This window comes from Monopterus albus, unplaced genomic scaffold (genome assembly GCF_001952655.1).
Source record: "Monopterus albus unplaced genomic scaffold, M_albus_1.0 scaffold13.1, whole genome shotgun sequence".
Taxonomy (NCBI): Eukaryota; Metazoa; Chordata; class Actinopteri; order Synbranchiformes; family Synbranchidae; genus Monopterus; species Monopterus albus.
In genome coordinates, this window is record NW_018127893.1 from 1,019,143 (window position 1) to 1,045,629 (window position 26,487).

A 26,487-nucleotide genomic window follows, 5' to 3' on the forward strand; every position below is an offset into this window, starting at 1 on the left:
GGCTGTGGATAACAGGAATATCCCTTGAAATCTGTGGAATAATACTAACTACCCTTTTGTAGCCCTAAACACACTAGTCAGGTCATTTGTCACCATCAAGCCAGTCTTTGTCATGAGTGAAAACACTCGTGTTAATCAGCTTTCATGGAAACTCAAACATTCTTCCACTGTGACTCAGTGGCCTACTGTCTCTCATAGACTTACAGAGAACTGACATATCTGTAGAGAACTTTCTTTTTGTAGTAAAATCTGAAGTTATGCAGACTCAAACTGTGAAGAATTCAGCAGCAGCAATGATTTTGATCTTAGCACTTTAGCAAGGTAGAATAGCCCAAAGAGATCATACATTTATTATACACATTTTGTGGAAAGGGTAGACATACTGTATCTTAATATGGTTGGGAGTGGCTCCTTGTTCACAGTGCTCTCTTTAGCAATTGGTATATCACCAGGCACATGTACCCCCACTGGCAAACTATAACTTAATTTTACATAACAGCATTACTCACACGATGATTTTTAACCTACGTGCATTTTCTGTCATTTCCTCAAGACCAGCCATTTCATTAGGGAACTCAAAGAGATTTCAGTCTTAGTGTGTAAAAGCAACTGGTCCCACCCTAAAACAAACTCAGCTGAAACTCAATAATGGCTGGCAACCATGATCAAACATTCAAAAATGACACAATTCCAGCGGTGCATCTATAAAGCCCCTCCTGTTCTTGTCCAAACTATCGCGTGCCTCCGCTGTTGTTCCACAAAGACCAGCAGCTGGACTTCCTGTTTTGTACATTTTCCCCATTTACTAACAGAGGCCAGCAACTTTGTCTGAGGGTGGAAATAAACCCTTTTATGAAGATTCAGCAAAATAAACCTAAAAACCAATCATTTTTACACTGCGGGCTTTTACTTTGAACTAGGAGCATTCTTGAGTCTTTCCTGTGTTTGTTTTTTTTTAACCACTGTCCATACAGTATGTTAAACAAAGCTACTTCTACATAAATGAAACTTATTTCACCAACCATTAAGTGTTGATCACTCACAGGCTTAATTAAAATTGATTACTGAAGAGAGACATACCAGATTTAAAATCACTTTTTTAATAAGACATTACAATGACATCATTCTGTACATGGTTCCCCAGTCAAAATAGGAGTAAGAGCTGCACCATAAAATGTCTTTCAACTTTTCACCAGTAAACAGCTCCCTCTGACTGCACGACAGATGGATTCTGATGTAGGGTTACTGTACTTTCGTACTCATGCTACAGATATAGGCTATCATATAATGTCCCAGTATTGAGACTAATTGACTGTGGTATCAGATTGAAAGAGATCAGAGCTGAATAATGACATTCCTTTGGAAAGACTGAGCTGACTGTCTACATTACCCAAAAAATGAAAAACGCATACCAACAAGCAAATTTCAGTTAGTGAGGCCTATTTGTTGAATATTCAGCACAAGTAGGTATCAAGACATGACACAAAATGTCAGTTAACTATATAACCCACAGGGTATTGGGAGGTGTAACAAAACATGAAGTCATTTTTTCCTCTGGTGTCAAGACTGATGACAATGAGATGTTGGCGATTGTGGGTTCCACCCCCCTTGCTGCAGTCAATACTATTGAGAAGAAACACTTCTCATCACAGTACTGTGTTAAAGCAAATGTCAGAATCCTTCCAAGTCAGCTACATGAAATTACAGAGCTCCCCTTACAAGGGAAAAAAACAGTTCAATGCAAGAGACTGAAGAACCTTGAAACAAGCTTGAATCTAAAAATGTTTCATTAGAAAATTATATAAAACAGGACAAAGAACAGGCAAAGGCGGTGATCTCTGTGGCTTTAACATTAGGACCAATTAATCAATATTCATCAAGCAAGCCCCAAAGTAATGCATGTGAGATAGGCCTGCTACAGAGTACACGCAAAGTGTAAGCAAGCAAACCCAGTTAAAGATAAATTAGTCATGGGGTAAACTTAGTATTAAAAATAAATGGGAGATAATCAACTTCTTCTTAACCGTATTCATTCGGAGAAGTTATTACTTGCAAATTTCATATAGCTTTGACCTAAAACAGTCAGCAATCATTAAGATTTGTAATTTGAGGTTAGCCACGTCAAGCCCTCATACAGTCCATCACCTGTGGTGGCACAGGAGGGCTGAACATACCAATTCCTATCTCTGATGCGGGTCAATCCCAGCTTCTCCTGGATTTCATGTGGCTTCATGGCATCCGGAAGATCTTGCTTATTGGCGAATATTAAGATGATGGCATCCCTCATCTCCCGGTCATTAATGATGCGGTGGAGTTCCTGTCTTGCCTCGTCGATGCGATCCCTGTCCGCGCAATCCACCACGAAAATTAACCCTTGGGTGCCCGTGTAATAGTGTCGCCACAGAGGACGAATCTTATCCTGGCCTCCGACATCCCAGACGTTGAACTTGACATTCTTGTAGGTGACAGTCTCCACATTGAAGCCGACCGTGGGGATTGTGGTGACAGACTGTCCGAGTTTCAGTTTGTAAAGGATTGTTGTCTTTCCAGCTGCATCAAGTCCAAGCATCAATATTCTCATCTCCTTGTTGCCAAATATTTTTGAGAGCATTTTCCCCATTTTGAACTCTTGTGCATAAATACTTTGTCCGTAACAAGATAATGTGTGATGCTGTGCTGATGGTTATTCACTTTGACTATGGGTTTAATTGTGGAAACATCACTCAGTGAAGAGAATATGTAGGGAACATTTTTAAAAAATGCACACTGGTGTTAAAACGTACAATATGGAGGGTCTTTTTAGTTTGGGAGTGTGCGTAAGGAAACTGTGAAGTACAGTGACATTTATGTTCAGAGTATCACAGTGTTTCTGGGCCTATACACAACATGGCACGGTGCAGCTAAAAACTTGGCAGCAGCTGTTGTTGGACGCTCATTGTGTTGTCCAAGTCAACATAAAGCAAACACAGGCCGTGCCGATTAAAAACTGCAGAGGTGTGTACGTTAAGGCGCCGAAAAACCACTTGTGAATCCTTTCTGGTATTTGTGTCTGACGGTCCCTCTCACCGGGTGCGCCCTAGATCTCTTCACTGCTACCGGATTTAAAAAAAAAAAAGCAGCTTTCTGTGCCTACTCCATCAATTCCTCATAAAGTTCAGCATGTTGCAAAGGACCTCTTCTTTAAAAAATCCTCGGTGATTCAGCACCACGTGTATCCACTCATTAAACTCCGCTTCTTGTCCCCCTGAAAACAGATTTGGGAGGAGTGTCAGACATGCCAAATTAGCAGGCTAATGTTACCGCTCATGGCTGCTAAAAACGGCAAGTAAGCTAACATTAGCTCGTCTGCTCCCCAGCAAGCTAGCCTTAAGCTAACTAGCTAACGGCAGTTAGCTGTTACAAACTAATATCTTGATATAAAATGCGTACAACAATGACAAAATATTTGCCTCAGAGCTTACCGAATTAAACGATTAATTGATATATAAGTCATTTACCTTCTATCTCCCCCCTCCCGTCTTGATTAGTTCACCCAGCTCTCGTCTTTCTCCTTTAAGCCGAGCTGGTCGCAATGCTGCTAGACCGGAAAGGTGTGGAACTGCATTAACCGCCACTTCCTCCCGTGTACTTCATTCAGTTGCTGCTGTTCAGCTCTTAGTGCCTGGAGCATGTACGAGTCAGTGCGACTCAGAACAAACAATGAAATACGCAAACTGACAATGTGACGCAATTTTTATACAGTGTATATAGTTTTTCCTTAACATTTTATATGACAGCAATGAATGAATGTAACATTGTGCTCTATTGTAAACCGTGCTTTCAGCTGACGTCGTTAGTATCTAGGGGTATGACCTGTTTTATTAGGTGTCTTTGGAATGACTACTGTAAAGACGAAAATGTTTTTATTTACATAGGTCTATCGATGGCAATTCATTGCATGGGTAATATTTTTGTATCTACTAGGCTACTGGCATATGATTAGTGTAGTGACCCTGTATATAAAGGGCAACATCGCCCTCTTGCGGCACTTCTCCTTTTGTGCATTTCTTTTTGTCTATTGTGGCGTGGGTCACTCAGGTTTGTTTTTTTTTTGTTCAGCTTAAAGGCCTATGTAACCGACTGCTAGTTTGGCTACCGTGACAGCATGAACACATGAATAAATCGCGATCTAGCATCCACTTAATGGTACAATGTCACAATGCTTCTCTAGAAATCAACACTAATACGCCTACAGTTTCTTTCCAATGTAACCATTTAATATTAGGCTAATGGACATAGATCTAACTTTTCTTCTACCCCCTATCCACTTGAGAATTGAAGCACTGAATAAACTTGTTATAGGCCAAGATTTCAAATTGGTTTTGCCTTCTTTTAAATAGAGATTTTTTTTAATCATTTCAGCCTCCAAATGATTTAAAGTAATCTTTCAAGAGGCCAAATATATAGTTTCTGAATCAGGAATTGCATTGGCATGAATATATGATTATTCAAGAAAGCTAGGTGAAAGCAAAAGGGTCAGTCGCACATTATAAAGAGAAAACTGTGCATATGGTCCAATGATTTTATTGTATGTACTGACTACGATTTTGTTAGGGTAACTTTAACACAAGTAAACTTTTAAATATGCATAAATCACCCAGTGGCAATCTACAATAAGTTAAAGAACCTGACCTAAAAGACCTTGGCATTTTGACTTGTCAGCAGCAGGAAAAGCACAGGAACTAACACTGTTAACAAAGGCTCTGCTCCATTTAATGTGTAGGCTACACACCTACACATTTCAGAGAAAAGGTTTCTTCAGGCAAAATTGGTAAACACATTCCTGTTTCCATTTCAGTGCACTGAAATGGCTTGGTAGGCAATCATATCTGAGAGCCAGGCCGCTCAATTGTCCAGCCATGGACACTGTTCTACCAAAACTGTCAATCAAAAGAAAAATACACCAGTAACAACCATAGTGAGTCAATAACTGTATTATTAGCAATGCCAATACAATTCTGTGTAGGAGTGAAGGCACTAACTCACTAACTGGCCTATTGTTGAGTTGGTCCAATAGTGTGTTCCAGCATCCTAGAACCACCCCCTCCTTCCTCCATCAATATCCATACTCTTACTACTACTACTAATAATAATAATAAATCACAACACTGTGGACCCACCCTTTTTTTTAATAATATATAACCTAATAATTAGCTAGTGCAGTACATGTAGTGTACCTATAGCTACACTACATAGCTAAAGCTAATTTACAGCCTGGTCCCTGGATAGACATCAGGGTTAAGACATCCAAACAATTAACTTAATGAGCAAAGCTTGGTCTTAATTCTTCAGTATTCTTGGATCAATTGACAGATTACATTGGGAGAAACATTTTTACACTTAAATATAGTTTTTAACAATGGTCATTTTATAAAATCATTCAACCATAGCAAATTATGTTTTGAACAATTTGACAATAAAAATAAGAACATTTTTCAAAAGCTAAAAAGAAAAATTTACAGCATAGTGTATGGCACAGTTTAATTACACACACATGAGTAAGATAATAATAAGTAGACTAATTAATCAAAGCCAAGATAATCTTTATCCCCTGAAACGGCTGTAGCCATACCATTCAAAAACAACCCCCCGCACTTTTAGTGTGACACTGAACCACACACAGTCCTGCACTGGGTTTTTGGTGTTTCAGGTTTGTTGCACCTGAGGTCACGGCCAAGTCACTGACATCAGTGGACACTGCCTATCAACGTTATGACGTCAGAGGGGGGTCAGCGGTGGCAGTAGAGTACTGTTTGCGTCATTAAAATATATTTAAAACGATAAAACGATAGTTCTGCACTCTATTTACTACATCACATAATTACCATAGAAGCTGCTTTTCTGTATATAAGGCGGGAGAAAGCGGGCGGTGTTTGTATCTTTACGTAGTGCTGACACAACCTGAACATCACAGTATGTTCAACACTTAAAGCGCTTTTAAAGGGGAAGCACCTACACCGGCCAACTTTAAGTCATCATGGCGGATTCCTCTTTAGACAACATGACATCTCTTGCCAGGGCTCTGTCGCAACCGAAGCTGGACATGAAAGAAGTGAATGATGTTGGTTCTCCGCGAAACATTCCGCTGCATCCGTGTCGAAGGAGAAAGCTATCGGGCTGTAACTCACCCGAGTCGTTTGACTCGGTGATTTCGCCTTCCGCCGAGGCGCGAGTCCTGGTCATCAATACCGGAGGAACTATTGGGATGACCCTTCACGACGACGGTAGATATGGCTGACCGGACTCCTTGTACTGCTGTTTTTCTGTCTTAAGCAGCTGCAGCGTGGCAGTTAGCTCGCACACTAGGTAGCTTGTTGTTTGCAAGGTTGGAATGCACGTTGCTTCATATGGCCGTGAGCATGAGGCATGAAATAACGTTTAAGCCAGTCCTGACAGCAACATCCCAAAATAGCCCAGCGTAGAGTTTAGTTATTCCCACAGCTCAAACCTTGTTAAAGCAGTTAGCAAGGTGAATGAAACTGCGTTGGTGTAACGTTATAACGGCACGCGAGCAAGTTGTTTCTTCTGAATCTAAGGACAACAATTTTAGTGATTAAAAGAGCTAGCACATTTAACTTTAATCAAAATAAAGGTTGTGCTACTCAAAATTGAGAAATCTTTAGGCAGACAGTGCTAAAGAGAAGTGTTGTTTATTATGCAATTCGGAGCCACACCACAGATTCACCCAATGAACAACTTGCTGTTGACACGAGGCGCTGGACAACATCCTCAATATGTACTGAGACAATGTGACATTCAAAGGACCTTCCGCCTGCTTCAAGGTCCTCAGTGCTTCTCTTCCTGTATTCAACTACTCTTTTATTTATTACATTTGCAAAAACAAGCTCTTATTAAATTATGCAAATCTATCTCTTAATTCTACTTTATTTCCAGTACTCACCTTCTATTGCAACATTATCTTGTCAAATGATATAATAGAATTACAAAAGCACACCTAGTTAAATAGCTTAAACTATTAACTCGGTGTAAATAAGAATAATAATTTATTCCAGCTGTATGAATAAATCTACACCCGTCACATTGCTATTTCTTCCATCTACCATTAGGGTTCAGTATTAGATTGATGAGTGATGTTGTGATGAGCGGGAAATTCTCTACTGTTCTCATAAATCACCACTGATTATCAGTAACCCCTCAGAGAGCAAGCTATCAAATATAACTATTATAACTCTTTTTTTTTCCCCTTGTTAGGTTATTTTTTAGTTAGATAGATATTCAAAGATTTGTTGTCTATGAATGTTTAGTGCAGACTGCAGGCACGTCAAGGTTACAGGAAAACTGCTGTTAGTGTCAACTGTAATGCTAGTCTTAATATTTGTCTTAATGTGTAAGGTTATGTCCAATTGTTTTAGATACACACCACGAAAACAACAGTCACGCACCTTGACTTTTCCTCATGTTTTGGCTAAACGTTATGGCAGCTGCAAGGCTTGCTTATCAGGTGACGTCACAGTTCGACAGCCCAGAAAGGATTAATATGGTATAGCAATGCTTGGTTCGGGGTCTTGCTGCTTCCGGGCTGCTTGGGCAGCCTGGGGTTGGAAGATCTCTGGACTTGGAGTGTGAATTCTTGCCTGTGACTTTTTGAATAAACCAGCACGGATATATTTTTTATATACTCAAGTGGTCTGAGTCGTCCCTCTGAGTTCCTGGTTTGAAAGAACCGGATGAGGCTTTATAATGGTTTTTAGCCTTTACCCTTCTGTCTGTAACCCACAGTGCTCGCACCAAAAGCCAATGCCTTAGTGAAGAGCCTGCGCAAGCTGCCCATTCTCCATGATGAGACGTATGCACAGCAGACCTGCCTGTATGACTACTATGGATCAGAGAACATCCTGGTTTTGCCGTAAGTACAGCCACAGTCCCTCTCTTTTCAGTCTCAAGACAGACTAGCTGTAACTTCCTTCAGGAGAAATACAAGAAACCACATTCTGCTCATATGATCTTTGTGGTTTGACTACATGGCTTTCTTATAAATGCATAAAGTCTCAGTGTTAGTAAATGCCACCTTAACAAATGTTAAAAAAATAACCTTATACAACAGTGTCACAACAGTGTTTTTAATGTCCTAGAGTGGGATGATGTTTTGCAAACATTGCAAAAGTTTAAATGATATTTAATGTAAACTGTGGGTACTTGGAAGAGTATCATACGATTATTATTATTATGAAAGGTCACATTGCAGATATGCTTGTCAGGCCTTTCATAAGGCGAGTTGGTAGTATACGCTCATTTAAAAATTAATAATCACTGCGCCATATCATAGAGTAATCATAGTTGGTATTATAGACATCAAACTTACATTTCATATCTGAAAAAGCAGAGATTCAGTAAAAATGACTCTGCAGTGATTTTAATGACACTAAACTGCTTTTGTTGCTTTAACAGGAAACCAGCGTCTGATTCTGACCAGCTCTTTCACGGGTGCTGTAGTACTTTTGGTGCATGTGCCTGCCGAGTGCTTGAGTCTTTTGACATCTCCGCTATCTTTAAGATCAAATGTTATTGTGTGCTTGCCTGAGAGGAAATGCATGCCATCGTGGCCTTTGGCAATAGGAAAATCTACCAGGAAGGATACAAGAGCATGAAAATGTGTATTGCCTATTGTGTCTCTTACTCTGCACTTCCTAATGTCACCTCGTCACCCACAAGCCAGTTGGTTTAATGTGTGGCCATGGAGTAGCTCAGCTGGATGAGCCTAATGTTTTTTGGAGGTTTTATTTAGTGAGTAGCTGCTTGATAAACGTCTGGAATGCTGTCAGTTTAATATGACTAATTAAAACCTTTCCTTTTGTAATATTTTTAAAAATATCGATATGGGGTTTTACTGTTGTTTTGTGTATTCAATATGACTTAATATTTGGACATCCTTGAGGTTATGCAATGCTAATATCAACTGAAATGGTTTCATATGCAAGCTTAATGAGCATACTGTTGATAGTATGTCATTGCTTAGCCTTTGTTGAATATTTCTTTCCGATAGGGGGATTAGTTTATTGATTTACTGAAATGCTTTATTCATGTGATGCTGAGAGGCAATGCCACAAGGCTATTTGTCCCCCCACCTCCAACCTTCTTGAGTCCTCATCACACACACACACATTCAGTTATTATCCTTAAGCTATGAGGCATCTTAACGTGAGTATGCTAATGTGTGGCTTTGCTAAACCTTACACCGCCTGATAGATGAATTACTGGTGATTTGAATAGTGTTTTTGTGGCGTTTTGGCTTAAATATATCAACAATATATGTTGTAGGGGCATAGGTGGACTTGAGGCTAATTAGAAGAGTGTCTCTAGGACCCCTGGGTGATTTGGGGCTCCCCTGCTCCCCCCCAACTGTTCCATTCAGCTCCTATCTCCATGTTATAAGGCTGCCCTGTGGTGATCTGTGGGGTGTCACATCCTGTTTCTTTAAAAGGGAGATTAAGTAGAAAATCTTTCCATGGCTACTTAGCCAGTCACGCTGCCTCATACTGAGCGTTCCAGGTGGAGCCATGGGATGCCCGAGTTAAACTCCACTTAGGGGCAACATAAATATGCATACATTTAAGATTCCCTTTCTTGTAACTGGGATGAAAAAGAAACACGGTCTTTTGCCCTAACACAAAAGGACTCGCCAAATAACCTCAAATCCACCACCTTATGTACCCCAGCTTTGCCTGTACTTGCAATCTACAGTAGTAAAACTCCATAAAACATTAGTACTTTACTGTGGAAAAGAGCAGGCTAGTTTTAAAGTGCTGCTCTCTCTGCCAATGTCCCTACCGTGCCCCTCCCTTTTATACTTTCAAAACTGTCTCACTCTGTGTCTGAAACAGGTTTTGGCACCCTGCTGCAGAGACAGAAGGCCTGGTTAAATAGACTTTGTCTTGCTTCATAAAGTCAGTTTGGTTTTTAGTATTCCCCCGGTCTTCTTTATATTCACTTCTCAAATTTAACTAGAACTTGATCCAACTATGTTAAATGAATACAATAAAGACAAAAAAAAAAAAAAAAACATTTGCCACAGTGAAGATAATTATTAGCCATGTGTCATTACGTTACCATTACTTTAACCATGTGTCCTTTAGGCTGTGTGTTTTAGGGAACAGCTGCATTTGAAATGACTAAAACTACTGATTTATTATGGGCTGTTTGTTCTCGCTACATTTAGTTTTGGAAATATGATGACTGAATTTTTATACATGACCAAAACCTCATAGATAAACTTCTCTCTATTTCAGGATGAATAAACAGAATAAGAGGATAGTGTACACTGTCTTAGAGTATAGCCCTTTGCTGGACTCATGCAATATGACCACCGATGACTGGGGTCGAATTGGAAAGGACATTGAGGTATTTTCTTTTGAATTATTTTCATTTTTACACGATCGATTGTCATTGATTTCTACAGTGCTATAGCTCCACAAAATGTACGCCTTCAAAAGCTAGACATTAATCCAACAGTTAGTCAATAGTGCTCATACAGTAGAGCATATTATATGAAAGAACAAACAAATGAAAATAATCCATGTTGTTTGATCGTTTTTTTTCCCCTGTCTGACTCCAGAAAAACTATGAAAGCTATGATGGTTTTGTGATCCTTCACGGCACAGACACTATGGCGTATACAGCCTCTGCCCTGTCCTTCATGTGTGAACATCTGGGCAAACCAATCATCCTCACCGGTTCACAAGTATGAGCTGCTGTCCTCTTTATAACAAACAAAAAGACTAAATCTGTCTTGTAGGAGTATTTCATATGTTCTTAAGATGAGTCACTTTCTGTTTTAGGTGCCTATCTTTGAGATGAGGAATGATGGCAGAGACAACCTGCTGGGGGCACTGCTGATTGCTGGCCAATTTGTCATTCCTGAGGTGAGAAAACTGAGATGGCACCCAAATGTTCACGCATATGGTATGCGATTATTAGAAAAATATACTTAATTAAGAGCTGGTGTAATTGTGAACATGAAAGAAAGAAAGAATAATTGTGATTACTTGTAGTGGCTTTATTTTCTGAATATTACCTTTATCACTGTCATATTATTTTGTGTGTGATTGAATGACATAAATGAACTGAAAAGTAAAAACAAATAATCCATTATAAACATATTTTGTTAATGTGTTGAGAAAATGTGTGTTCTGCAAAGATGTGTGAGCTCTGTCAGCACACTAAAGGTAACAAATGCTCTTCTAAGCGACTTGTCTGATGAGAATGCTTTCTAACGACAGGGAGATGTGTTTCGCAACGCTGAACAACAATTACCAGAACAGGAAGAGCACTAAAAAGTCTTATCTGTCTACCTGTGATAGACCAAAGTGCGGTAACAATTGTGTCTGTTTTACTGTGTTGAAGGAGACCACTAAGAACAAACTAAAATCTTTTTACTAACAGGCATTATGTGATGGGTTTATGATCAAACAATGCCATCCTTAGGTCCGTGTACACAGGCTTCCACGTTTTGTCAAAAGGATTTTGTCTTTGTTGAAGAGCAATGTGGTGCATTATATATATATATATCCATATCTATCTCTATTCAGGTGTGCTTGTATTTCTACAACAAACTCTACAGAGGGAACCGTGTGACCAAAGTGGATGCTGGGAGTTTCAATGCATTCTCCTCCCCTAACTTGCCTCCACTGGCCACAGCTGAAGTGGATATTACAAGTAAGCCAGTGGTTTAATGGGCCTGTCTTCATGTGCTAAATAAACCTAGATTGTAACCATTTAAAAAAAAATTGTATCTGTTTGTGATCTGTAGTCAACTGGGATACAGTTTGGAGGGCAGCCACCACAGTAAAGTTTCAAGTCAGAACTGAGCTGAACCGTAATGTAGGCCTGCTCAGGCTGTTCCCAGGAATCACTACTGCTACTGTAAGTCACTCCCTGAAATGTAGTTGGTAAAATGCTGGTGGTACAGCCCCTGAACTGGACCAAAATGCCAAGATATTTCCAGACCTGGTAAAGGAACCCCTTTTACCTGTTTCATATGTAATTGGTTGTATAAACACAGTGTTGGAGTACTCAAGTCCAGCACTCGGACTCGAGTCTGACTTAAGTCCGTATTTTCAGGATGTGTGACTGAACTTGAGCACTGATGACTCAGACTTGGACTCAGAAACGACCACTGACTGCATTTGGACTTGGAAGTTGGAGACAAGGGCTCTGACCTTAGTGATAGACCATAATAATTTGTTATAAGATATTGTATTTGTTCACCCACACCCTGCTTATCCCAGCACACTTCCATTGAAGTGTACACCCTGCCTTTCTGTAAATGATTGTATATATCAAATTGCTGAGCAATATAGTGATGCAATACACTGTTAGAAAGCTTGGAATATAAAATGGTGAGAGCTGTGTCAATTGTATTTAATGTAGATCTTGATGACTCTTACTCATGTAATTGGGGTTCAACTTAGACTTGACTTGGATTATTCTTTAGTGACTCGGACTTGAACCGAACATGGGGACATGAGGTTTAAGGAATTGACTACAACACTGTATAAACATACATCTCTGATCCCTGATGTCATCCCACCTTTTATGGGTAATCACAAAATTCAACGTCAAATGATGAAAGGAATGCATTAAAAACGTAACCAACATGGGGCAAATCTTTTAGCCAGGAATGTTGTAATGACCTAGTTTTCATTCTCAGAGCATTAAAATGTCATTAAAAATATGTTTTTCAAAGGTAGCAGACTGCTCAAAACTGTTGTTTTGTCTAACTGCAATAAAATATAGCTAACTTTAATGTAAACGTGCCATTACCCGTCTTCCGTGACTTTCCCGGTCATGTAAACTGCCGTCAAAGCTCAGCCCAGAGAAAGATGAGAACGAGTTATGGTCCATGACCAATCATACTGGAAAGAGGGAGGATTGGTATAGATACTGTACCGTTCAGCTGCACCTCCCCTTGCAGAGGCTGCTGGGAGAGTGACTTTACTGTCTCAATCTGCTCCCACTGCCCATCTCGGCTATTAAGACTTCCTTTCAGCCTTTAACTGCCTTTATGAGGCAGCACTTTGATGAGGCACCAGGCTCCCGTGTGCCTACCGTCTCTGCTGTGTAAGAGCTTCACTGGAAATCTGCGTCAAACATTTCTTGTCAAACTGCTTATCGCATCAAAAAATAGTGACTGAACTTGGCACTTTTAATGTCACCTTCTTCTCTTATTTTATGGTTAACTGCTTTGGCTGTGCCAAGTACCTTTATGCTTGCTAACCCCTTCAGATTAATTGCTCTCGTTCCTGCCATCTCAGTCATCTGCCATTCTAGTCATATGCCCTGGCTAATGATGTGGTATAAGGCCTCCTGGTGCCAGCCAACCAGTGATTGAGATACTGGTTGCATAGATGGCACCAGATGGGGTTTTAGGATAGTGGAATGTCGCATGCATCAGAGTGAAAGGGGCTGCAGGAAAAATAATATGGGATACTAATTTCCTCAATTTAAGTCTACACAGTTGAGTAGCCGGTAGAATTTGCCATAATTTGAGAGTGTTTATAAACTTAACTTGTGTTTGTGTCTATGTCCAGGTGAGGGCCTTCCTACAGCCGCCCATGGAGGGTGTGGTTCTGGAGACTTACGGCAGTGGCAATGCCCCAAATAATCGTCCTGATCTGATTGAGGAGCTGAAGAAGGCCACTGACTCTGGCGTCATCATTGTAAACTCCACCCAGTGTCTGAGGGGGACCGTGTGTGCATCTTACGCCACTGGCAAAGTAGTTCATGGCATTTTTTTAAATCAAATATGGAGGGACTGCTCAGTTAAGAACAAAGCAAACAGCCAGTCATATCACATGTTCTTATGATTTCTCAGGTATTGATGGATGCAGGGCTGATATCTGGTTGTGACATGACTCCAGAGGCTGCCCTGTCAAAGCTGTCCTACGTGTTGGCCAAGAAGGAGCTCAATCTAAATGGCAAGAAAAAGGTCAGCATCTACATTCGTACATGACATCACTTTGCATGCTTTCTTCTTTGTAACTATGTTTTTAGAGGACAAGTGAAGCAAAGCTGTGTTTGTCTGTCACCCTAACTCAGATGATGGGTCAGAATCTGCGAGGTGAGATGAGTGCTGACATAGCAGGAGCCAAGCTGTGTCTGAGCGACAGTCGTTTCATCCAGGTTATCGCCAAATCTCTGAGCATCAGCTGCAAAGAGGTGAGGGCACCCTGGGTAAATCCCAGTTTTCTTAATTGCATCCATGTTTCCCTTACTTGCATCTTTCCCTTGTGTCTTAGTCCCGCCCGCATAAGATGTGAGGAAAAGATGCAAGGAAGAATCAAGGAAAAACATGATGCTCTTTTTTTCCCCCCGATCCTTCATTTGAAACATCCATTCACCAGTGGGCACCCAATAAAGGGGCGTGTCGGACTATAAAAGACTTCTGTGAAGGAGGGTCTCGTGTATCCTCTGTCATGACTCCTCCAGGTAGCCTCCTTGCTCCTAAGAGCAGGAATAAGAGCTTTGGGACATCCTTCAAGATGGCGGAGTGGAACGACCTCTGGGTCAAGTGAGGATGGAGTAGGGAGAAGTGCTCACATAAGGGAAATGGGATGTAACCACTCAACACAAACATGTTGTAGTATTAGTATAACTGAAGTCTGTGGTGTTTACAGGAGCTGGAAGCCATCCGTGATGCTCTGACTCCCCCACTGGCTTGTGCTGCTGCTAAGATTGGAGACATAGAATCTTTAGAAGCTTTAAAAGAAATGGTAAGTGACGATACAATCTCTACCACACACTACAAATTGATAGTCATCACCAGTTGTTTTTTTTATTTATTTTTTATTGTCTGTCAAGAATATAAGTAACCTTTTCATGCACACACCATGGGATTGTTATTGTTTGTTCCAGAGACAGTATTGCGCAGGGAAATGTCCCACAAGCTTTTCCATGTTGTCCTCAGAGTTGACCTGTCTTATCTTGATCATGTTTGGTTTGTAGGGTCAACGTTTCCAGGCAGGCCTGTCACACAGATGGTTCACTAACAAATTTCCAGGGTTGCTTGATCCCGTTATTAGTGGGGTGTAGGAAACAGGCGCGCAGCCAAACAAAACATGAGGTCCGACTGGTAAGGCAAGCCAGGAGTTGTCCCAGCGGTCACATGTATGTCTGTATGTGTGTTGGCTGATTTGCAGTTGTTGATGAGATTGCCATATGGGACAAATGTTAAATTTTATCCTTGTATCCATATACTTAGGTAAATGCTTGATAATTAATGAAGATCAGTGATTTTATATTGTGGGAGAAATGTGCCCAGTTCACTACGGTTGCAGTTTGTAATAAACCTCATCTACCTATCTCTCGTTTATGTGGTTGTTGCCTTTGATTCTACAGGCACACATAGATTATAGAAATCATAATGTCTATTATGGGGCCAACCACACGTCCGTCTTCAGTATTTTAGCACACAACACATTCTCGTTTGTTCCTAATGAAGACGTAAAGACAGGTCACAAACATCTATAGTTTTATTTCAAGAAATTTTCTTAAACAACTGAGCACTGTTGTTCCTCAAGCCAGACTTATGAAGAGCTGCAGTTTTTTCCTCAGACTTCTCCATTAGTCGCCAGATGAAATACAGTGATGGTTTCACGCTCTTCTTTGTCTCAGGGCAGTAACTTGTGTCTGGGTGACTATGATGGACGTACACCTCTACATGTCGCTGCCTCTGAGGGCCACTTCAAAATGGTGCAGTACCTACTGAATCATGGAGCTACAGTCTATGCTAAAGATCGCTATGGGGCTACACCCCTGTCCAACGCTGTCCGCTTCAGGTAAACCTCGTATCATTTTAACTATAAGGGTTGATGTGTTTGGTTTTATCTTTGTAGGTAATAATGTCCTTTTATGAAGCTGCGCACACTACATTAAACACTCTCTACCCCAATTCCTCACAGTCATCTGAGTTGTTCCCTGCAAATATGTTAATAGCTCCAATACAGGGGACTTCATTAAATGAGCTGGTGCAAGGTAGGGAGTCTGGCTCTGCTTTAATGATGTAAAAGGAGCAGCGGCTGTCAAAGCGGGTTGAAACCAAGGGAGCAACTCAGAGTTTAGAGGCTAGGCAATAATTGTAAACCAGTCAGGCTAATTGTCATTTGACAGTGTAGATTTTACCAAATCACTGACATTTCTGTAAATGTCTGTCGGGACTTATTGTGCCTATTTTAGTGCTATGTTGAGCCTCGGGGTGAAAACGTTGTGTGTCGAAGTTGTGCCAAATGGCTGTTGACTTATTCTAACGGCTGGCGCTGCGAGTGTGGACTTGTTTTCTTTGTGATGCTGGAGGGATGCACTAGAGTGCTAACACCTGTTGTTACACTTCCTATAGCATGCTACACACGTTGGCTTGCTGTGCCCTTCCTATAAATGTATTTAATGAAATGACACAAAGTGATACAACTGGAGTTTTGAGTTGCTGTCCAGATGTCAACATATCTGACGCACCTTGAATCAAGGCAACATTTCAGTGTGCTATAGCCTGCTGTCCATATAAGGAGTGGCAGAGAGAAAGAATTCTTGCAGAATAAATGTGGGGTGTGTCCTCTGAACCAGTCCTACCAGCCTGCTCCCAGTTTCACAGATGAAAGATACTGGCTTTGTATCTCTCTACAGAAAGTCAGTCTTTTCGCTAAGGCCTTATTTTACAAGTTCATAATTTCTTAAAAGTTTCCTGGAAAGAGCCATGGAGTTTAGTATTAAATACAGAAAAATAAAGACAAAGTTCAAGACAGATTCTTTTTCTTAGTGAGTCCACTGAGTTGTGTTGAACTTATTATTGGCTCCCAGTTCCTGTTTGTTTATCAAGTATTTGAAATGGTATTGTTCATTTATGTTGAATTGGTTGTTTGTGGACAAATGTAACACTTTGCATGTGTAGTTCACCTTCTGTCCTCTGAATAAAAGCCTCAAGTTTGTGCTAGCATAGCATATAGAAATAACTGGAAGTGTACCAACTGATAATTCTCTCTCTTAACAATTAAGCATCTAATTGATATGTTGTGTTAATTGTATCAGCTCCAACTTATAAATAACAATTTTTGTGCGTTTTGTTTTCTTGTTTATTCCTGCCGCTCCAAATGTCACTGCTAGTGTGTCACTGCTGCAAATGTCCTGTGTGGGTGGTGCATTGTGGGTTATAAGGAACGTGTTCTTACTTGCCAAACTACAACCACTATTGCACTGATTGTGTCACTGAAAGTCAAAAATTGAAAAGTTTAGAATCAATGGCATTAAATTACATGTGAAACCATTATGTGCAATTTATACCTTTTTATAGGATTTCCTAGATTTACTGCTTTGTTTTTTCCACTAATGATATGCTAATAGTATTTAAGTTTTTACAGTAATAATTACATCCCCTCATTGCACGACCTGTATCTTAGACACAAGGAAGTTGTGAAGCTCCTGAGAAAGACGGGCGCCCACTTCTCCAGAGAGGAGTTGGAGGAAGCGGGAACAGAACTGTGCAGGTGAGACACACACAAACACGTCTCTCAGTCGCTCGGCCATTTACCCATCCTACATAGCTGACACAGGTACAACCAGTTGTCTCACTGTTGCACAAACTGTAGGAATGCTCCCTAGCAGCATAGCTTTGAATCTGTTCTGCATCTCTAACGTTGGCAAGTACAGTTTATGACACACTGGCTGGCCACTGTTATTTATGTGCCCTGAGACACTCCACAGATTTTGTCGAGACAGTTCCAATTTACATTTGCAGCAACATGCCTTCTGTACGGTACGATAGGCATGACTTGTGTCGCTATTAAGACACGATGAGTCCAAAACAATCATCCGTGAATCACGAAGCCCAACGTTATTGATTTCTTCCCTTGATGTGCTGGCCCTGTTTCTTTGTACAGTCAGTCTTTCACCCAGAATCTGTCTGTGTTAAAAATACAGATTTTTGAAGAATGGAGGCCTTTGCTGTAATAACTGTGGTTTCCTGTGTGTCAGCCTGGCAGCCAGCGGTGACCTTGAGGGCCTGGAAATCTGGGGCCTGGCCGGAGCAGATCTGAGCACACCAGGCTATGATGGACAGACAGCGATTCAAGTGGTCTGTTCTGGGGAGACATAATCCACTTTGATAACACTTAAAGTCATAAAGTAAACCACCCTCTTACTCTTTCTTGCTCTTCACCTGTCACAGGCCCAGGCTGTTGGAAAAAAGGAAACACTGGCATTTTTAGGCAAGCTCAAGAGCAATAAGTCCAAGGTAACCTCAGTTTGCTTTGTATTTTTATTTCCTTCATGCCAAACAACTGCAGCTTTAAATGAATTTGCTAGTGTAACACTCACATTAGTGTAATTCTGTCTATATTTGCTTCTCATTTACTTTTGTCTTGTTTTAATTTCAGGCAGTTTGTGATGGGTTTAATGAGTATAATGAATGTGATGATGATGATGATGATGATGAGGTAAATGAGATTTAGTGAATGTGATTGTTTCCCGCTATGCACATTTCTCATATTCAGCATGAGAAACCCCTCCTAGCATGGCTGTTTGGGCTCCCCTCTCTTTGCATCACCTTATCCCTATTGATCCTGTGGGATGTGTGTATGTCAGCATGCCTCGTACAAAGTAGTTATACCCCCGGGCTCAGAGCCATAACACATTATACAATGTGTAGTAAAATACATTAAAGGATAGGTTCACTTTTTTTTTTTTTCTCACAATACTGACAAGCCCATGTGGACATGTGAAAGAGTCCATGGTTGAATGGGGACAAAATCCACAGTCCTCACACTTAAAACCTTCCAGAGTTACTGTCTTCTTGTTATAGAATCACCTGTTTTTGTTAGTAACATGTAACTTTGGAAGACAGTCTCTTAATATTAGTAACTCTGACTGCTGAAACTTCATACTAGCTTCAGCTGATATTGTAGAATAATATTTTACACAGATCTAGGATTTTGTTCCCCGTCTCTTCACATGGAGAGAATGATGGTGGCGGCTTTCAAGGTGTATACTGACGTGTGTGTAAAATGTGAACCTGTCTTTTTTTAGAGATTTCTAAAGATCTAAAGAACAGACAGGTTTAAAAAAAAAGGTTATTGTTAGAAAAATACATTTCTGTAATAAAGTGAGCTCAAAACAAGACAATGAAAGCACATTAAAGCTGGTTCTGGAACAATTCTGTGAATTGTTCAGTCTTTTTTTAATAATTTGTCAGATCTTGCCAAACATTCACTGGTTCCATCTTCTCTGATGTGACAATTTACTGCTTTTATCATTATAAGTGGCATGTTTTTGAGTGTTGGACAGTGGGATGAACAAACTCAGCTATTTAATGACAGTAATTGTGAGTTGTCTGAAGCAGCCATTACCTTTTGAATGCCCAGCATGTCTCGCGCCTGTTTTCCCTCAAAACTATATCAGACAAAATGGTCACGTTGTGAGTGCTAAACCTGTGCAGCCTGCTTGACTCTAGAATGATCGGCCTGTGAACATGTTTGCATGTGGTTGTGTTCACACATTTTAGTTTGATATCATTGTTGCGATGACATTTTGGCAGTTCCTCATGCCTTCAAATGGCTTTGTGAGCGTTAAGGCTTGGTTTTTGTGTATGCGTGTTCACTGCTAGTCAAGAGTGCTGAAACACCTCTCATGTCTGTTTCTGTGTTTGCGGCAGGGCGGTGGAGTGATCCAGTTCACTGCCACACCATCCGAGCTGTGAGCTGATGCCGCCTAGACCAACAGAATTCATCCCCCGTTTGTGTCCATGTCCTCCCAAACCGTCTGCAGGATGCTTGTATTTGCACATGCTTTAAAGCTGTCATTTCTTACAGTATTTCTGTCCAAATGTATGGAGAAACACAACATTGTGTAGCCAGTGCTTTAGGTGCACAGTGCCCAAAAAGAGCATGACTATGTGTACAGTATGTACATGTTTGACTGTTGCACAGAAGTCTGTGTATAAGGAAACAATATCGCTCTGAATGTTTTAATCAAATGCTTTTATTTTCATGTATGAACAAAGGTTATTGTGATGTCCAGTCAGGGAGTTAAGGGTGAACTACACTTAAGCTGTTTTAACACGGACAGTGCTGCAACCTCCCCTTACTGCACAGACAGTGAAAGATAATGGTTATATATATATATTTTTAATACCAAAAGAGTTAAAGGACTATAACATTACTTTATAAAGTAATGTTTTCTTTTCCTATAGCAATAAAAGCATGCTATTTAGATGCACAGGGTGCAGTAAGAGATTTGTTTTTTATTTTTATAATGGGATGCTGCAAAGCATCATGTGAGCTGATGACAAGTTACCCAACTTGTAGCACGACCGCTTTGGTGAAAACTATACTTCTGCCTCTGTAGTAGAGATTTCCCTCTGTTGAAACAGGTATTGCAAAAACCTGTGGTTCCTTTTCAGACCCATCAGGCCTGTTTCTTGTCCTGATCATCAGGCTGGAAGAGTCACATATCTCTCACTTTGAAATAGAAAAGGACATTCAGACTGTTGTGTGAACCAGATAGACTTAAAACCGCCATTTTCTATGTTTTGTATTGTTGCGTGTTTGTGATCACAAACTTATTTTTCTTTTCTTTGTTGTGTTAAATGTTGCTGTTCTTCCTTCCTTTATATTATTAGATTTTGACACCAATCCTGGTTAAAATGTTTCACACTTTATTGTTATCATCTGTTAGGGGGTCTTCTGTGATAAACTGTGACTTTAAAGTGGAAATACGTATTAAGTACTTGAAAACAATCCTGTTTCTGGTGCTGATATTGGGGCAATGTTGTATTCAAAAACAAATAAGGGTGTGTGTGTGTGTGTGGAAAAAGCAAAAAATAAATCTCTTATTTTAAAGCACAGTCTCCTGTGATTGTTCCTGCTGCACCAAAGCCTGAACCTAGCATCTAAACAGTTCATATTTAAAGATTCCTGACCAGTTTCCAATTTGACACTGTTTTCTGTATGAATTGGAGCACATCAACCCAAATGTTGATTATTTCAGTTAGTATGGAGTTCCTCTGTGGCTGTGACTACAATAGGCCTTTAGGAGAAATACTATATGAAACCCAGACTTGTTTAGCAGTAGCACCCCTGTATATGCTCATGTTGCTTGACTGAGATCATTTAGCCAGAAATCAGTCAAACCTGGAAGACAAAACCAAATTCTTTGTGTCCATGTGACTTCTCCGCCTTGCAGTGGCTGGTATTTGCTACCTCGGTCTTGAGGGCGGCTGTCCCTTTGTGCTCCTTGCTCCTGGTGGAACCCCGCTCGTCCGGTTGGACCAGCATGGGCCTCATTCCTACCTGAATGAGAGGCTTGTATGAACCTAACCCCAGAACGCTATATAAAGAGCGCAGCTCTGCAGTCTCTCATTCTGGGCAGGGATGGCACCAAAGAAAACACCGGCGAAAGGGAAGAAGTTGTCTTCTCCAGGTAAGCACTCGGACACACAGCCTGTCATTATGACTGAAGCCTCTGCTCGTTTTGTGGATTTATTCTGCAGCAAGTAGAGTCTGAAATCTGTTGGAGCGATTCCTCTACTTGTGCCTTTGATAATCTCAGAAGCTAATTCTAGTCACTGTTTTTCATCCACTAGTGGAATCAACAGTTTAAAGGACGGACTTTGCCTAGAAGAAGTGCCTAGTCTCGCTGATTAAGTGGTTCTTAACAGTTCAACAGTTCTTTGACAAAATTGTGAAATGTTTAGGACCACTTGACCAGTCAGACAAATGCTGCCAGCTTTTGAAAACTCTGCCTTTGAACGGATCACTAAAAGGACAAGCATCGCATAAGGATCGACCTTTAATGGGTTTGGAACAACTGTGTGATTCCCTTCTGATTCCTGCTTCCGTGCTGCCTCTCTCTGTCTTCTCTCATTGTGCCCCCTTGTGTTACAATGACAATTGCAGTCAGTAGCCGAGCTGTGGGGGGCTGTAAAAATCACCAGGCTTCAGTAATTTCATTCTGCTGGCACACATACAAATGTTTAATAGCTCTGCTGCTGCGGTAACAGTCGTCGTTTTTCCACCGCTTTACTGTTGCTACTATTCAGAGGTACTGATTAAAACAAGTCAATAAAGAATTATTTGTCTCTGTTGAATCTTTGTGGGATGGTGGATGGTGAGTCGCTGTCCAGATATCACATTGGTTAAACCACTTGTTAGTTCAAATCAGGTCTAATGTGAATGCCTTAATTATATTAATACACAGGTTTATATTCACATCCTTTATTGTCAAGGCTGGTTTAATGGGAAACGCGACACACAGTTTGACACACACACACACAAGATTTTCCCAAGGAATAGGCTACTTTAGATTGCATCAATCATTCATGAAAGCCATGCAACGACTGTAACCCCCTCTCCAGACAGGCCCCATTCTCCCTTTCCCCTTTCATCTCCTCCATGCGCCAAGAACTGTCAATATTTACTAAACGTTTCTCACAAACCCTGCCTGTGCAACGGGAGAAGCTGCAGAGGTCTCACGGGCAGCGGCTAAGACATAGGAGAGGCATTAATGAGATGCCCAGAGCGATTTCCCTGTACGTGCGCAAGGGCAGCAGATGTAGCAGCACATGCGGTCCCAGGGGATCCCGTTCTCGGAATTTCATCAGCGGCCAGGGAAGGAGCAACCCAGAGATCCGCAGTGGGGAAGAGCTGGATGATGGACGTGGTAAATCACCTTTACTACGGACTGTAATTATGCACCCTATCACAAAAACCGTGCGCGTCTGATGAGTTGCGTGGTTTGCGAGCTGTTTGTGGGATTAAAAGTATTGTATTAATCCTAGAATATTTATTGTTTACCCCCCTCTGCTCGGCTGCCAAAACACTGTCGTGTGACTGTATAAATCGTGATTTTCATCATCACTAACCTGCTGAAAAACACAAACCTGCCCGGGAGGGCTACCAAACTTTTCTTTCTGTCGAGCTGCGCCTTCAAAGTAGAGAAACACCATCCGTTATATTACACTCGGTCCTATTAAAGTTCAAATAAAAGTTTTATGACAGCCATCTGGACTAAACTAGTGGACTAAAGCAGGACATTTCATAGAGTTAAAGGGAAACTCAGCCTTACATAGGCTATAATTTCCCCGTAGCTGTTTATACTCCGCCGATTTTACACATGAAGATCAGCTTGCAGTCATAAGTAGTCAGCCTGTGAAAAGGGTTGTATAATGTTTCTGTGCCTTTAAAGGCAGCCTCATATAGGTAAAATAACCCTAAAGATTCTATATCTGCAGGGAAGCTCTGATGTTACATTATGGGAAATGTAGCATCCAGTGTTTTGTGGCTTGACCTACGGGGACTATAAGTCAAAACATCCCAGTTTCTCTTTAGATTTGGACCTTTTCTTAAGGTCCTCCAACTTGAGTGCAATAGTAAGTTACAGGAATATCCCTTTAATCAGAAAACACTGAAATGGAGGCTAATTTACACTGTTTTTGTTAGACTTATTTGAATATGGTTTCCAACAGAGAATTAGCAAACATGCCCAATTCTCAGTAAAAATCACAACGGGTGCTGTCACACTGTCCCACTGTTCACAGTCTGTGGATGACATCATCACCACAGTCTATCCCTCTGCTATTCAGCTGCAGTAGAAACTGCTCCAAAATCATAAATTGAAGCTGAGCTGACAAAGTGCTATGTGGATTCTGCTTTTGATTGAGTTTTGCCACTAAACCATATATGAAGTGCTCACATTTTGCTTTAGTACTGCTCAGTCAGCCAAATGACATCGATCTAATGGCTCCCCTGAACCACACGCAACTATACTAGCCTCAGCCATTCAATTTATGGCCTCAGCCTGTTGGAAATATATATTCACTGAATATTGATTTGCAATCATGAGATTTTACTGAATTTTAGGCAGTGGTTGCATTATTTAGCAGCACTACAAACATCTTTAATTATCAGGTAGCTTCGAGGTCACACTCATTTTATTCAGTGTCTGATTATTTCAAAGTATATTTTCATTTATTGGATTTTGATACAGACTGTAATAAAGTATTTTATTATATGCTAACTCAACCAAAATCTAATCACTTTTAATTATTTTGAAAAAGCATATCCCTGGAGATGAACTTAGTCATCTTAAGGAAAGTAAATAAGTGTCCCACAGTTGATACTCCCTTATGCAAAATATGCTAAAAGTGATAGGATTTTACAGCAGCACCATATCAAACACTTCATGCATATAGGAGAAAACAATACCATACAGTAAACTGTGATGAGGTCATTGCTGGGTGCACAGGTACACTGTAGGTCACTACATGAATGCAATAGGAATATTACAGCGAATTTGTTTTCACCAGGCTTGTCACTGTGTTGTACATTTTTACATCTGAGGTCTGACAACAATGCAACAGCAAATCGGTAGGAGACCAGGTAATCACTGCCTAGCAAGGGGGTTGAGTGAGTGAGTGAGTGAGAGAGAGAGAGAGAGCGAGAGAGAGAGAGAGAGAGAGATGCTGTTGAACAGAGGAGCACCAGATGCACAAGGTGCTCCGTCGCTCTCAGACCTGCAGCAGCGCTCAGAGATCAGGCATGACGTGCCTCTGGATAGGCTCCATCCAGTGAAAAAGTATTGCACTGGATGGAAACCTTTTGCATGCCGGATGGATTGTATTGCTGTCTTGTCTTGTAGGACTATTGGAAATCTAGGGGGTTATTTTACGCACACGTGCGAGCGCTCACCGTGAGTCACTGGATGTCCGGATTAAACCTCGTGGATCTTTTTGGAGGGTATGAGAGATATGAATTAGATGGATACACAGCTCTAATAGGTTTCCCGAGGAGTGGAATAGTTTCTAGGCTACACTTGCAGCCCACATGGCTTTATCAAACTCATCGGGATCTCCCGGAGCTGGGAAGCCCAACCCTAGCGTCATAGACCTGGGGACAATCTTCGTTGACTCCGACATCATATTTGGATTTACGAGTCACCTGCTGAAGAGAAAAACAAAGGTAAGCATATGCAGAAAGGATGACTGGGGAAAAAAACTTGTTAATGATCTCCTGTGGGGGAAAAAGACGAGACAACTGATACAAATGCTGCACGTTTGACGACTCCTGTCCGGGATTCAGGACCTTGAACAACACTATGCAGCATCCTCAGCCTCTTCTTTTGATCTAAAACTTCCTCGTTGGGTTTCACTCATTAGTTTGTCATATTTAACGCTTATACAACATTTTGCAGTAAATAAAAGTATCTAAACTTTTTCTCTTAAATTGTTGCTCTCGAACCATTGGTTTGAGAGATTCCTTCTGTTAATTCAAATATGTTGCAGCCCAGCATGAAAACAGCATTAAACAACCATAAAACCCCGACATTTGATCGTATATTCCAAGTTATGGTGGCAAACCGTGTTTAATTTGCAACTAGTTGTAGAGCCAGGGGACAAAAGACTGCACGTCCAGCTAGGGCGTGTGAAGGCACATACGAGGAGAGCAGTTTCAGATGGCGAGGACAGAAGCTCGTGTCGTTTACATTACCCGCATGAAATATTCAGTTTTCCAAAGAAATTTTTCTCCCCAGTACTCCCACCCTTCCTATCTGAGAGATGCTGCTCCGAATTTGCGCCAGAGGATGGCGCCAGAGTAACACTAACCATACACACACACGCACACACGCGCGCGCAGGAAGAGTCTAGCGCCTGAGAGGCGACAGTTTCTGATGTGCCCTGAAAGCAGTTACAGGTTACAAAAAAAAAGTGCATAAAATGATGCACAACCATGTAGAATATTCCCATTTGATAGACTGGAGCATTATTACACTTCTCTCAGTGGGGACACGGTGATTTTCACAGGTAGCCAACTTAAGAGAAAATAGTCTCTGTGGGAGGGTTTTTATGGGTGTAAATGAGTAGACTACTGGCCTGTATCACCGTTTACTTCTAAAACCACAGATCCGTGGCATAATAAAACCTATAGACCTTCATGTAGACCCCCCCACACCCCTGTGCAGGAAAGTTTTCTTCAGCCCTCCCACTTCAGGAGTAATACCGCCTCCTGCACCTAACTCCTCCGCTTGTTGTAAACTTGTGGGACACACACCAGTTGCCTTGGATGAGCAGCAGCGACCTTACCCAGTACAACCTGGCAGATAACCGGCAACCTTCAGTCAGGTCTTCAGTCCTGCCTATGGCACTTTTCAGCGGCATAACCTTTAAGTTCGGCGTTTCACGAAGACGTTCTCCTGGTGTAGTCTTGATCTAGGGGAGAATGAGCTCATTTTGGGTTAGTTCAGCTCCTGATGGCAGGGACTCCGGCAACCGCATGTTCACTGTAAGTGTCTCAGTGCACATAGCTAAGTGTGAAAAGGTGTTTTTGCTTCTAATAGTGGCGATTGTATGGTCTCACGTAACGTAAATAGTCGCACAAGTTGCGTCTCTGATGCGCACTAGGACAGGTGCTCTGTATTCAAACAGGTTAAGGCACAAACAAACAGTTGATCCCT

At 41.1% G+C, this 26,487-nt stretch overlaps 3 protein-coding genes across 8 annotated transcripts in view; 2 read left to right on the plus strand and 1 right to left on the minus strand.

The window, feature by feature from the left end:
* Window positions 1-1,712: 1,712 nt before the first annotated feature.
* Window positions 1,713-3,692, minus strand: arf6b (ADP-ribosylation factor 6b). Its single transcript, XM_020591175.1, has 2 exons — window positions 3,498-3,692; window positions 1,713-3,244 (listed from the first exon to the last, which is right to left on the minus strand). The coding sequence occupies exon 2, from the start codon at window positions 2,618-2,620 to the stop codon at window positions 2,093-2,095; it is 528 nt and encodes a 175-aa protein (XP_020446831.1). The 5' UTR covers window positions 2,621-3,244; window positions 3,498-3,692; the 3' UTR covers window positions 1,713-2,092.
* Window positions 3,693-5,650: 1,958 nt separating this feature from the next.
* On the plus strand, window positions 5,651-20,865 carry aspg (asparaginase homolog (S. cerevisiae)). Of its 2 annotated transcripts, XM_020590999.1 has the most exons (17): window positions 5,651-6,263; window positions 7,780-7,906; window positions 10,287-10,398; window positions 10,613-10,738; window positions 10,836-10,919; window positions 11,586-11,712; window positions 11,807-11,919; window positions 13,587-13,772; window positions 13,871-13,984; window positions 14,095-14,214; window positions 14,673-14,768; window positions 15,670-15,833; window positions 17,445-17,531; window positions 18,019-18,118; window positions 18,212-18,277; window positions 18,420-18,479; window positions 19,694-20,865. In XM_020590999.1, the coding sequence occupies exons 1-17, from the start codon at window positions 6,017-6,019 to the stop codon at window positions 19,736-19,738; spliced, it is 1,974 nt and encodes a 657-aa protein (XP_020446655.1). In that variant the 5' UTR covers window positions 5,651-6,016; the 3' UTR covers window positions 19,739-20,865. The 2 variants fall into 2 exon arrangements, with proteins under 2 accessions (XP_020446655.1, XP_020446656.1); XM_020591000.1 differs by lacking the exon at window positions 18,420-18,479 and having other exon boundaries at window positions 5,676-6,263.
* A 3,721-nt stretch (window positions 20,866-24,586) lies between these two features.
* kif26ab (kinesin family member 26Ab) overlaps window positions 24,587-26,487 on the plus strand; it is a 73,293-nt gene continuing 71,392 nt past the window's right edge. For 4 of the 5 annotated variants that reach the window (XM_020590975.1, XM_020590977.1, XM_020590976.1 and 1 more), the window contains exon 1: window positions 24,587-24,995. In XM_020590975.1, coding sequence (XP_020446631.1) covers window positions 24,861-24,995 — 135 coding nt within the window. In that variant the 5' untranslated portion in view covers window positions 24,587-24,860. Of the gene's footprint in view, window positions 24,996-26,084; window positions 26,316-26,487 lie in introns of those variants that run through there. The other variant, XM_020590978.1, reaches the window with a different exon arrangement.